General features: G+C 51.7%; 1 protein-coding gene across 1 annotated transcript in view; it reads right to left on the bottom strand.

The window, feature by feature from the left end:
* CRACDL (CRACD like) overlaps positions 1 to 13,470 on the bottom strand; it is a 76,932-nt gene that overhangs the window by 31,558 nt on the left and 31,904 nt on the right. The window contains exons 4-6 of the mRNA XM_045283828.1: positions 12,927 to 13,062; positions 12,442 to 12,603; positions 3,693 to 3,905 (exon numbers count right to left, since the gene is read on the bottom strand). Coding sequence (XP_045139763.1) covers positions 3,693 to 3,905; positions 12,442 to 12,603; positions 12,927 to 13,062 — 511 coding nt within the window. The remainder of the gene's footprint in view (positions 1 to 3,692; positions 3,906 to 12,441; positions 12,604 to 12,926; positions 13,063 to 13,470) is intronic.

Raw genomic sequence — 13,470 nt, 5'->3', positions numbered from 1 at the left:
TATCCCATCACTCATAACATTTAGGGTCTGCAGCCTAGTTTGGTGGGTTGGATCTGAGATCTGAAAAGCGTGGGAGTGTCCGTCTAATACACACTTTCTGGTGCCGACGGGTCCAGAGCAAAAGAGAAAGGAGTGAACCAGGGACTCGCAGAGACCGGTCCCCAGGACCAACGCTCCGCCTTGTTTCCCAGAGCTGGCGATACCACCTCCTGACGGCATTGGAATGATTCAGCGCGGCTACGAAAACAGACCCCTATACTGTATCCTCAATGTTGGCCTTCAGTACAAACACTTACTTGCCAGGGTGGGCGCAAGGTAATTTTTTTTCTGATAAGGAGGTGGTATACTAAGTCTGGGGAGCTGTGGCTGTTGTGAGCCACTGCCCAAGCTCCACTGAGGCAGGAGGACTCCACGGTGCCTGAGCAACCACTGACCATCCCGAGCTGGGCCGAGTAAGAGCACACTGGGAGAACAGAAGGAAGAGGACCTTAAATTCTTCACAGAAAAATCGAGAATTACCAGACCAGTCCTCTCCAAGCCTTTTGCCCTAAGATACTCTTTAAATCTTAAGGCCAAACCAGCCCCTGTAGGACCCTTTTAGCGAAATAACAGACCAACTCACAAAATAAAGACGACTACCTGTGGGTATTGTGCTCCTTTAAAAAATCACCCACCTGAGAACAGAGTCAACAGACTGACTCTACACTTACTGCCAAATGAGTCGATCCTACAGCGACCCTACAGGAGAGGGTAGAACTGCCCTCTGTGGGTTTCTGAGACTGTAACTGTGGCAGTTACATGATCTCCTGGCAACTTGCAAAGTTGTGGAATACAGCCTGTCAACCAGGCCTCCGTGTGGGCATGGCCTTCTCCTGAGGATTCTGGGAATTCCTGTATTCTGCCTGGGAGAGACTCTCTGCTTCATCTTCCTGCTGAAAAACCACATGGAGCTACGCTGATGCAGCCAGAGCCCTGGGAGCTGGCGGAGCCATGTGGAGACTCACACCAGCGCCAAGATGCTTCTACCACTACTGGATCCACAAGACTTTCCACCCACTGGGCTGTGATCTTCCCGAGCCTACATGCATGCATACAGCATCATTGCATGGCTTTGTGAGTCTAAAGAGGATTTTATGGACTAGTATTGACATATGGGGTAATATCGGACTTATGGACTTGATCTGGACTGGGATGTTTTCTTAATGTGCAATCGCTCTTTGATATAAAGTTCTCCTTATACACATAGGAATGTCTATGAATTTGTTTCTCTAATCAACCCAGACTAACACAGTAACTATGGGAGGAAAGAGCCTCGTATTTTCCCCAGTCAAAAATGACCTTAAAACAAAGATGAGAAGTCTGCTGGGGTGGGGGTGGGGGGGCGCGGAAGCAGGTAAACTAGGCTCATGCAAATGGAGTAACCATAAGCAATGAGAATGTTCTTGCACTGAGAACAATATACCCAAGGTTGCTGAACAATTCATGTAGACTTTGTTGAACGGGAACCTATGCTGCTGTGTCAACCTTCACTGAAAATAATACTAATATCAAGTAAATATTACTAAAAACTAAGTCAAGGAAGAGAATAATAGCTGTACCTAGGGGCAGAGGGAGGGAATGCTGCTTTTCCATCTGGACCATGAGCCAGGCTTCCTTCTGTCACCATATCTTAGCCAACTTTGGCTAGTTGCTCACTCCGGCCTGGGCTACAGACATTCTGGTGGGAATCAAGCGGGCATCTGAGGGCCAGGCCAGGAGGGAGCTGCCTCCATCTCTAGCACTGTGGGCCAAGTCAGCACGAAGAGACTGGGATGCTGGGAACTCTACCAGGCCATGTGAAGTCCCAAGAGCACCCAGCATTTTCCTGTAAATGCTCTGGCAGCACAAGCACATGCACCAATACTCTCGCCCCTGCCTTGGACGGGAATGTACAGACTGGAGGAAGCCTCGATCTTGCTTCTTTGCTCCTGCAAGAGGTCCACTTGAAGCTGAGCACTATTGACGTGTGTTTCGGCCGCCCATTCTACATGTCTAAAGGAAAACTCGCTCTCTTACAGGGAAATCTCAAAATTACCCCTTCCCACTGCCTCCTGCTGAGATGCCCTGCTTGTGGTATGGGCTTCTTCAACACCCCACAATCAGGGCGAGGACGGATGGAAGTTTGCTTTCAGGATAGAAACCCCTCTTTAAAAAACTATCCCACGTGGAAGGATGGAACTCCTGAGGATTCCACAGAGCCACGAGTGACCCTGGAGCAGTGTGAAGCCCACCCAGACTTTTGGCGTTGTCCGGTGTGGAAGCCACCGTCCACAGGCAACCAATGCGCACTTGCAATATGGCTGGAGGAGGAACCGTATTTTAAAACTGGAATAAAATTAGGTGGATATTGCAATTAATTTAAGTCATCAGGTGTTTCCTTCACGCATATGTAGCTAACTCTGCCTCCTCCCCTGTGCGCGCTCCTCCCACCCCACTCAATCAAGGCCCCTGGTGACATGTTCCAAAAGCCCCGTGACCGTTCCCGCAGCTCTCCCCAGAGTCAGCACATTCAGTGGCTTTCAGTTAGTCTCCCTTGCCAGGCAGCAGACACTTAAAGGTGGGTCTGTCTGGTTTGCTGACCACTGGCTCAGGGAGCATTCCCTCCGTGCAGAGAGGCAGCCAGGAAGTGAGGCAAATAAGAAGACGCTGGTCATTCTGTCTTTCTGTGGCCATGCGGGCACCACACCCTCCCAGGGGAAAGGCCCGATGGGCACTCAGTCAGTAGAAAGCAGCAAGCCTATGTGGCCCTCTCACCATCGGTGCCACGAAGCCAAGAGGTGCCACAAGAAAGCCCTCATGCCCATGCACGTGCTCAGTGTTTGTTGTCTTCTGTCAGTCATTCCGCCCCCTAACAAATGGCTACTGAGTGCCAGCCCTGTGACACATGTGGTGCCAGGGGTCAGAGGGGCAGCGGGGCCAAAGTCTCCAAGAAGAATGGCATTAAGCCAGTGAATACACACTTTCTGAGGCATCACTTCTGTGTGCGCACAGGGGTGCCATGCAGGCAGGGATCGATGTGCATGACGGAGGGGGCTGCTGTCAGCAGGACGGTCAGGGGAAGGGACGACAGCAGGCACACAAGGCTTGAAGCAGGAGACGGCTGGCAGAGCCCCAGAAACAGAACGAAGGCCAAAGTGGAGGGCGTGTTATATGAAAAAGTGAGAGGCGGGGGCAGGGCCGGATCATGGGAAGCCATAGCGGGGACTGGACGTGCCACCGAGTGTGATGGGAGGGCCGCACACAGTAAATCACGTCCACTCGCTGCTGTCAATTCTGAGTCCTTGTGCCCCTGGAGGACACAGAACCGCTCCATAGGGTTCCCAATGTTGTAAATCTTTGAAGAAGCAGGCAGCTTCAGCAACCTCTAGTGGAATGGCTGTGGGGTTCAAACCGCTGGCCCTGTGGTTAACAGCACAATGCCTAACCCACTGGGCCACCAGCGCTCCTCTCCAGCACACAGTCACACTGTCTTACTGAGCGTCTGCAGAATGAATGAACAAACGAATGCCACGAGCATGCAGGCACATGACAGGTCACAGGCCCATCAACCATGGGCAGCGTGTGCCCAGAGGGGGCAAGTGACCCTGCTGTGCGAGGGCAGAGGGGCTGCCAGGCTGCCACCCTGCCCCGGGGCACAGGGGAGGCCCAGTTACCGAAGACAGCCGCCTCATTGTAGTTGACCGCTGGTTACGAGGCTTCACCAGGAGCTTGTGCTTGGCGGCAGAGTTGTCCAGGCAGGAGGAGAATTCCGGGGGGTAATTGAAGTCAGCCAAGGGTGCGATGCTGCTGTCCGAGATCTGGGGGGACACTGAGGTGTTGCTCCCATGGTCTGGAGACAGTGGCCCGGATGAGGGAACTAAGGAGACCTTCAAGGGACAAGGAGAAAAGACACTGAGCATTAGCATCACAATGTCATGTGCTTGGTCTTCCCACATGGTCTCCTGGTGGGAGTTGTGAGGAAAGAGTTTAAATTTGATTCTCTGCAGCACAGATGCTGCAATGTTCCTTGAGAAAGGTCCAAGGCCGGCAGTGAACGATCTCGGTTAGTGCTCTGCGAAACAGATCCAACAGAGGCTGCAGATACAGTGAGTGCACGTTAAGTAACTACGAGGGGGTTTCAGAAGAACCAGGGGAAAATAGGATGGAAGGATCATGGAACTTTTCATGGCATTTCGGAAACACCCTCATATGCCTGTCTATGTATGTGCACGTGTGTGACACCCCAGCATGGTTAGGGTGCGGAAGCATGTGGCTGGTAGCAGGAAGGTTGGAAGCTGACTGGTACCCTGGATGAAAGGGCTGGAGATTGATGCCAAAATATCAGCCATGGACATGGCTTTGCCATGAGTAGAAATTGGATTTGCCCTCAAAAGCTGTGTACGTATGCATGCCTCCATCAAGTTCAAGGTCGGCTTCAGCGGCTCACGGGCATGGACTGGCCAGAAAAGCAGGCTGCATGCAAGAGCGGGTGTGGAATGAGAGCTCTCACTGCTGTGTCACACTGATCTCGGTTGAAAGCAGAGGATCCCAGGAAGAGGGGTGTGTTTCCCTGACTCTGCAAAGGCATTCAACAGCACGCATCACAGCAAACTACGGATAATATTGAGAATTAAGATGCGCCTGACCATGTTATTATCAATCACCTCATATGCATAAGAAAGTTGGACAATGAATGAGGAAGACCCAGGAAGACCCGACGCATCTGAACTAGGGTGCTGGTGAGTTTAGAACACCGGATGTACTCTGGAATGCTGGAAGGTCTCACACAGCCAGAATGCTCCACAGCGAGGAAAGGGTGTAGGGACTGGGTCTCGTGTCATCTGGGCATGTTATCAGGTGAGACTGCCTAATCCCCGGAGCAGGACATCTTGCTCGGTAAACAGTAGATGAGAGGACAGCGTGGCTGCAGTGATGGGCTCAAACACAGTGGCAATGTGCGGGCAGCACAGGACTGGGCAGGCTTCGGTCCAGTGTACGTAGGCTCCCTCTGAGGGGGAACGGTTGGCTCCAAGGCGTGACGGTGATCATGCTGGACTCTGAGTTGGGTCTGACCAGGTAGCACCAGTCAGCAACAACCACACGGATATATCTGTACATACTGACTGCCATCGAGTCAATATACAGAGATGATTTTAAGGAATTGGCTCGTGCAAAATTGTGTGGCCTGGTATGGCTCAAATTTGTAAGGCAGGCTGGGAAGCCAGGCAGGATTTCTTCTGTGGAAACCTCTAGCTTTTGTTTTGCTGTTAAGCCCTTCAACAGAAAGGATTTAAAACAAAATCGCCCCTGGCCTGTTCAAATTGAACCTCCTTTATGTAATGGCAGTGGACTGTAAAGTTAGTTCTAGCCAGAGTCACCAGATGTGAGGGGGGCTTAATAGAAGAATCCCACTCTTTTTTTTCTATTAATTTTTAAAATTTTTAATCATTTTATTTGGGGTTCATACAACTCTTATCACAATCCATCTATCCATTGTGTCAAGCACATTTGTGCATTTGTTGCCATCATCATTCTCAAAACATCTGCTTTCTGTTCCTCGTGTTTTTCTCCTCCCTCTCCCACCCCCCTCCCTATGAACCCTTGAAAATTTATAAATTATTATTATTTGGTCATGTCTTACACTGTCTGACGTGCCCCCTGACCCACTTTTCTGAACTTTTTGAAGGCTCCTTGTTATCGTCGCAGCAACCAGTGTGAGAGAAAACCACTGAGCACCCAAACCCAGCCCCATTGACATCGGATCCATGGGCCCTCCTCAGAAGTCTGCCCCGGGAAACAATGCTCCCACGATGAGCAGAGAACCTCTCTAGGCAGCCTCAGCAGGGTGACACTGCCATCACGGCCCTTCCCACATCAGCTGGCACAAGGCCTTCGTGGGAAAGGGTTGTTCTTGCTGATGGTAGAGACCACTCCGGTTTCTCCAAGGGCACAGAGGCCTGCTTCCTCCTGTCGGGGGTGGGTGGCCCAGATGTGTGATTTCCGGGTCTGAAGTGCAGGAAGTTCTGAGCTCACTACCTAGCGCCTCACCACCGCAGCTGTGTGGGTTCATTCTGGAAGGCTGCTGCTTCTTCCTAAGCCCTCTGGGGGAAACCTGGCTCTCAGTTCCCAGAGTGAAGTGACACACACTTTGTTAGCACGCAGCTCACCCTCCCAGGGGGTGCACATGGTTCGTGCTCTGCTACTGACGAAAGGCCTGTGGACTGATCCCACCCAGGGGCCATCTGCTTTCAAAGGTCACAGTTATGGAAACCCTGATGGAGCACAGTTCTACTCCGACACGCCGGGGTCGCCCTGAGTGGGAAGTGACCTAAAAGTGACTGCTGTGTTATTGTCTCTGCTGTGGAGTCCCACACCAGGCAGGTGCTCCATGCTCTACAGTTTCCTGCAGGGAAGGCCAGAGGGATGACACGAGGTTGCTTTCTTTTTTTTAGGGGAGGAGGGGGCGCATCTCTTTGGGTGCCATTTGAACTGTTTCTTGTGAAGCGGGAAGGTTTACAGAGCACATCAGTTTTCCATTTGGCACTGTTGAGAGTTGGTCTCCTCTCGTTCACTGCAGCCCTCAGGTGAGTTAGGTCAGCCGTCCCTCCTCTTCTCGGTGTTCCCTGAAAGGGTCCATTCCTCCTGCTTCTCTTGCCCTTCGGAGCTGTCCTTGGCTAAATGCTGCTGTTGATCTTCAATGGATGGTTCTTCTAAGGTGGGTGTACCTCTCTAGTGCCACTGGCCCTCCTTTATAGACTTGTCTATTGTTGGGCTGAAAACTGAGCCCCGGGAGGGAGCTCAGCTCCTGGTCTGCAGGCGAACTAAGGGGCCAGGTCTCCCAGGTTCCACCAGTCTCTAGAGAAAGGTGACATTGCAGTAGAGCGAGGTTCTGACATGGGGACTGGTCTGCACAGCCTGGCCCCGGTCTGCCAAGGAACTAACTCAGAGAGGAACTTATCTTCCCTGCTAGCACAAAGATCCCAGCTGTTTTCTAATGGAAATTTTATTCCTGTAAGTTGACTGGACACAATGACTGAATTGAGGGAGAGGTACAGGTGCACATGATCTATTTTATTTTACTCAAGTCCTCTCGGTTAGCTAAGTCAGGCACTTACAGGAACACAGCCTGAAAAATTACTTTTGAAACAAACCACAGGATTGCATCTGCACCTGTGGCTTTGGTCTCTATTGTAGCTCAAAGGAATACTGGTAGCTCAGAGCTTAAGGACTTAGTGGCTACCCATGAGTTGGTGGTTTGAACCCCTTAGCTGCTCCAGGGGAGAAAGATGAGGCAGTCTGCCTCCAAAAAGATTTACAGCCTCAGGACCACGCCTGGGGCATTGCTCTGGGTCGGAATAGACTTCGTGGACAGAGGTTTGTTCATACCTAAGGCAGGAATCTCAGATTGGGCAAGTGAGACTTTGCCCAGGTCATCCTCATTCAAGGTCGCAAACAAGCAGCAAGTGTCCCATACGAAATCACACAGGCACCTCAATTCTTCTCCTTGCTTAGGGGAACAAAGTATAAGCCCTTGGTGTGGAGCTCAGCTCTCTCCTTCACACCCGGGGCTCCACAGGACTCGTTCTTCCCACGCAGCCCAACTCCACAACTTCCTGTTCACAAAGGTCTTTGCAGGACGTCTGTCTTTCTTTCAGTGTCCGAGACGCAAGAGACCAAGGCAGTAGCTTTGCAAATGCAATGACCTCACGATTGAGAAAGAAAGTGAGAGAGAGCGAGCGAGCGAGCTGTGACAACCCCAGCCCTGCAGCCACCCCCTCTTAGGCTGAACACCCATAAAAGGAGGACAGACAGCCCCTGCTGTCTCCTCTCCCACTGGGCTGCCCTGTGCTCACACAGCCTCTCCTTGAGACCAAGACACTGAAGGCTGCCACAGCAGACAGTCCTGGGTGCAGGCCCATGCTGGTCCACCATCTCAGTGGCCCTGGCCTGCTCAACATCCTGATATGCAGAGCAATGACCTGATCGCACATGCAAAATCCTTGCTGTAGTTGATCTAGGAAATGCAATGCCTCTCCCTGAAAACTCTCACTTCTCTGTCTCTACCGTCATTCTGAAAGTCCTTGGGATCTGGCAAGGCCAGGAGGAACCTGGTGCTACCATAATTAAGCACTTCGACTGCACAATGACAGGCTAGTGGTTTGAACCCACTGGCCACTCTGGGGGGAGACAGATGAGGCCATCTACTTCAGTAAAAATACACCCCTGGACAATCCTATGGGCTAGCTCTATTCTACTCTGTCTTCCGGGCTGCTGAGAGTCAGAACTGACTGGATGACCACAGGTCATGGGGAAAGCCCGTTGCCATAACCGCAGAGAACCGTGAGTTCTGCCTTTGCTGGCTGAAGTAACTCTGTGCTAGCCAGGTCTGTAGGGGGTTCACAGGACCAATAAAGGGGCTGTCTAGCATTTCCCTAAGTAGACTGGCAGGACCTAGGGTCGTATATTCCTACTCACCCAGTGCATCTTGAAACCTAGATGCTTCTGGAAGAAGTTTAACACGCGGCCCTTTGCAGGGGCCAACGTGGTTCCAAGGACCATGAGGAAACAGCTTGAGGTTTAGAGCATTTTTTGTGGTGACAACAGCTTTCCAAATGTTTGTCCTCAAAAAGAGGGCCCAGCCAGGAGGAAGGGTAAGCAAGGAAATGGTCAGCAGGCACAAAGCACTAATGGTGGGGTGGAGAAGCAGAAAAATCCATGGAAAAATAGAATGGAGAGATCATGGGATTTTTTCCCCGAGGTTTCTGAAGCCTCTTTAGACTCTTGGTCTGGCCTTGTACCGGTCACTCCTTTCATGGTAGGGGGAGCCCTGATCTGCTCGTCCTCACGTAATCTTCTCCAAACTCCTCCGAGGGCATGGACTCTAAGAGGTGACAGATGGGCCCAAAGGTCTGCTCTTTGACTGGTGAGGCAGGCTTGCGCATGGCTGCCAAATCCTTACTCTTTCCACGCGATTGTTTCTGACATCATCCAGGGCAAAAGACTCAGCTGTTCACCACCCACCAACCAGCATTTCCCGTGTCATAGCAGGGAATCCATTACATGTCTGGTTACATGGAAATCTTCCTTAGAAAGGCCTGGGGGTGCACAACTCTTTCTAACCTGTTTAACCCACTGAAATGTAGGGAATGGGAGTCATCTGTCAATACGATTGGAAGATGCTGGGTCAAGTCTGGTGCACTGGTGCCCCAACCCATTAAAGAAATAACTTCACGTGGTTCCTGCCAACTTAGGTTCTCAGGAGCTGCTGCCATGGCGGAGTCTTCCCATACTTGCTCCCGAAGGCTTTGCTTGACCATAAGCCTCAGTGGGTTTCTCTGCCAAGTGTTGTAAGGTGTCAAAACAGGAAAAGAGCAAAACCGCCCACAATCCCAGCCTTTGGGGATTAAAGGCGCCACCCTATCAAATGGCCCATGTTACATAAGCACAGTGTAAAGGGTGCTTTGTTTCCCACTCTCAAGAGACTAATTGTGCACCGACAGGGTATGAAATGTGATCACGGTGCCTTCCAAACCAGGAGCGAGATAACCTTTTGCTTGCTTTCTCCCTTCCTTACCTGCTTTCTGTCTTTCAGTCCTCCAGGTATCACGGGATACTGGTATCCCGTGAAGCCAGTGGAGGGCTTACATCAGCCCAACCATGGATAAGACCTCGGGCTACTTTCCCCAAGTCACAGGCAGCAGAGAGACGCTGACAGTGAAGCCGTCAGCGCAGGCCTGGTGTGCGGGGCTCTGCCCAGCTAGTGCTGGACTCTGTGCGTCACTGCCCCGAGGGCATGGAGCAGAACTCACTCCATGATGAACAGGGTGTAGGCATCACTCGCTGTTCTTTACTGCCTGCCCGAGAACTGAGACGCTCTCCGAGTCGGAGCATGGAGGGATAGGACGGGGAGATCTGTCAACAAGGAACAAGGAGGTGGCTCTGGACAGACACTTGCTCAATATGTGGTCCCCAAACATGCCTACTGTTCATCGGGTCCTAAGGCTGGAGCTGCCAAAGCTGCACCTCCTCCGTAAAGATGCAGAGAGAAAAACATGTCATTCGCCAGGCAATTGTGGGCAGTGCCACAAACTTGTGACCTCCGTCCCCTCCCCTTCCCACCCCCCATTCTAGCATTTTAAGGGCTTCAGGTGATAAAGGGTGCAGGACTGGCCCACATTCTAGAAAATGAGTTAACCTGCTCTTATCCTCCACGTGCCCAGAAGCTCACTCTCTTCCGACCCCAGGACAAGCCTGCTGCAGAACAGAGACGTTCTCTAACCAGCCTGGGCTACCCTTCCCTGTGCTCCCGTGCCATCAATGCTGTGGAAGCACTGATGCTGTGAGTGCTGTGAAAGCCCACCAAACCAAAGTAAAGGCACTGCCGTCCAGCCGATTCCAACTCATCGCGACCGGATAGGGCAGAGTAGAAAGGCTCCCCCACCTCACCCCACTGTACATCTTTACGGGAGCAGAAAGCCTCACCTTCTTCCCATGGAGTGACTGGTGGTTTCAAACTGCTGACCTTGTGGTCAGCAGTCCAACACTTGACCCTCTACGTTACCAGGGCTCCTCGAAAACCCATGTTTTCATGCACATGGGTGGCTAAGGATTCCTTCCCCTGCCTATGTGGGGATCGGGGAAGAGGGGGTCCTCTGAATAAACGTAAGTAGCTTCTGACTGTAATTCCGAACAGCACAGGATCTGCGAGGCCATAGTTAGGGATGACACTGTTCCCCCAAATGGCAGGGCTTTAAACACTCCGTGGAGAATTGGAATGAGAAGATGATGGGATTTCTCCATGGATGTTTTGAAGTGTTCCTTGTATGCTGAACTCTCCACTCCTGTCCCTTGGGCGTGTGGCCTTGATTGGGGAAAGAGGGCTTTCCTTTGTAGAGGGTCTCTGCTAATGGCATCATGGAGTTCTGGGGGTCCTCGGCCCATATGGCTGGACAGAGAGTCAAACGCAGAGGGTAGACACCACACGAGGGGTCTATCAGCAAAGGGACCCCGGGGATTGCTGCCACCTACTGAAGCCGGACAAGCGCCCTCATCAGGAATCCATGTGGACGCCCAGATGCCCAAGCTGGGAGGAAATAATTTTGCTTTTAAAGCCACCACTTTGTGGCGCTTTGTTAGGGCAGCAAACTAAGAACAGGGGTCCCTAAGAAAGCGCCATAACGCCACTAGGGAGAGTCCCTTTACTGTGGTGGCAGAGGTGGGCAGCGGGCTCTCCAGATGCACACAGGCAGGATCCCGGGAGCTTTCATGGCTTTGCATGATCTGAGGACCATGATTCAGCCCTGAGTTCTATCCCCTCTACAGGCTCTCTGTCAGTCACCCAGAGACTCGTCTATGGACCAATACAGAATGGTGGTGGCACAGGGACTGAGAACCCGACTGCAAACTCAAAAGCCGGCGTTGGAACTCACCAGCCACGTCACAGCAGAGTGGGTAACCAGCTTCTTTAAAGGGAAAGCCCGCCTCCTCCCCCGAGCCCACGGCCATCACGTCAATTTGGACTCCTGGCGACCCTGTAGGACAGAGGACTGTCCCATAAGCTATCTAGGAATATGTCTTTATGGAAGCAGACCGCCCATCTTTCTCCCGAGGTGTGAACCTGTGGTGTGTGTGTGTACCACGCACATTTTGGTTAGCAGCTGAGGGTTTAGACCCTGTTTTATCAGGGCTCCAAATACATAAAAAATTAGCCTGGGGTGGAGGGCATTCTACTCAGCTCTCTATAGGGCTGTTAAGAACTGGAATCTATTCAATAGCAACAGGGTTTTCCTTCCTGTTATTTTTCATGAACAGATCTGCATGTCATAGGTTGAAAAGGGTGGCATTGCGAGCTCTGTTGTTTGTGCAGGAGAATGAGCTCAGTTCCTGGGCCCCCTCCTTGCTGCTTCTACCAGGGGAGGTGGAATTGGAGACCAGGTCCACCAGCTGTGGAGGGCACAGGCACCTCTCCTGCTCCTCTCTCTCCGCTGCTGTGTTTAATAGCACCACCCCTCACATTCCTGTCCCAAAACCCCCCGCAGAGTAAGGCTCTGAGAATTGGGAAGCTGAATGTAGTCCTCCTTTCTCCTTCTGGCCAAACGCCATGGCCACAGAAAATGGACACAAAGGTGCTTCACCTCTTCAAATTGGGTGACCGGCCTGGTCATCTGCTCAGACAAGAATGACAAGGTATGGAGTTGACTGTGTCAGATAACATCGCGACAGGTGCTATCAAATCCTTATCTTCCAATGAGACCTGAAATTCTGCTCCAGCAAAGAAAAGAAATGCAGCCCTAAGACCAGATGTGGGCTACAAAGACCTGCCCTGGAAGATGTGCTGGCCCACACAGTGATGACCACGCAGGACCCCCAGTGCCCCCTACCCCCATGCTGGGTGAGGATGGAGTCACAGGGAGCTGTACTTGCCTTGATGGTTGTGCTGGGGCCCACGTCGTGCAGCAGGGACATCTCCGGGGGGCTGCTGGGCAGCCCATCGTCCTCAGAACTCATGCCAGCATCATCTCCACGCTTGACAGGCAGTCCCCCAGGGGGAGGGGGCCCCATCTTCACGTTACACTGTATTTTTAACTAGATTGGAATAAAAAACATTTGCTCTTAATGTCCTCGGTGACTGCATATACAAAAATTTACCTATGGACTCATTCGGGAAGTATTTTGGGGCCCCTGGTCTGATACAGAGGGCTGAGCAGACCACTTGGGATCAACACTCCTGGCACCATCTTGGCATTGGCACAAATCAAGGTGAAGTTGCAACTAACTTGGTGTGTCGTCTGCTGGCTGTGAGGCGTGTACTTTAGCATACGACATATACCAGCTGAAACAAGCAGAAGTCATGGAAAACTCCCTTTGGCTTAACTTCCAAGTTGCCCCTCCTGAGTACAAAGCTTTACCTGTAGAGCTTTGATCCGGTCACACACGTTTTCTTGGGAAAACACTCGCACAGGGCGAGCAGGGTCCTGGCCAGACTCGGGGAAGAAAATACTGTCGTGTGAGAGGGCTCGGCTGCCCAGCGCGCCCCTGGACTCCCTAGAATGAAAGAAGCACTGTGAGACTCTGCCCGACTCCACTTCCCCAACCCCTGAGCCATCAGGGTGAACTCCAAACAGGTGTGTGTATGTGTGTGAGTTAATGAGAGATAAGACAACAAGCCCTTGGCTGCAGTCATTTTTAACTGCCCTTGACTTCAGTGTATCCCCATGCTGTCAAATACAGCCACCAACTCTTTGTTCCCCTGGCCTCCAGGGGTACTCTGAAGGAAGCAGACTGCCGCATCTTCCTCTCGTGGAGTAGTAGGCGGGTTCCAACTGCTGACCTTTGCCCCCCTGGAATCAACTCAGTTTTATTGGCACATAATCCATATACCACACAACTCAATAGTTCAATCATATCAAGAAGTATGTACAATCATCACCACAATCAATTTTAGAACATTTC

This window comes from Echinops telfairi, unplaced genomic scaffold, assembly GCF_000313985.2.
Source record: "Echinops telfairi isolate 266 unplaced genomic scaffold, ASM31398v2 ScPeMD7_7467;HRSCAF=8505_1, whole genome shotgun sequence".
NCBI lineage: Eukaryota > Metazoa > Chordata > Mammalia > Afrosoricida > Tenrecidae > Echinops > Echinops telfairi.
This window is presented reverse-complemented; position numbering and strand designations above follow the sequence as displayed.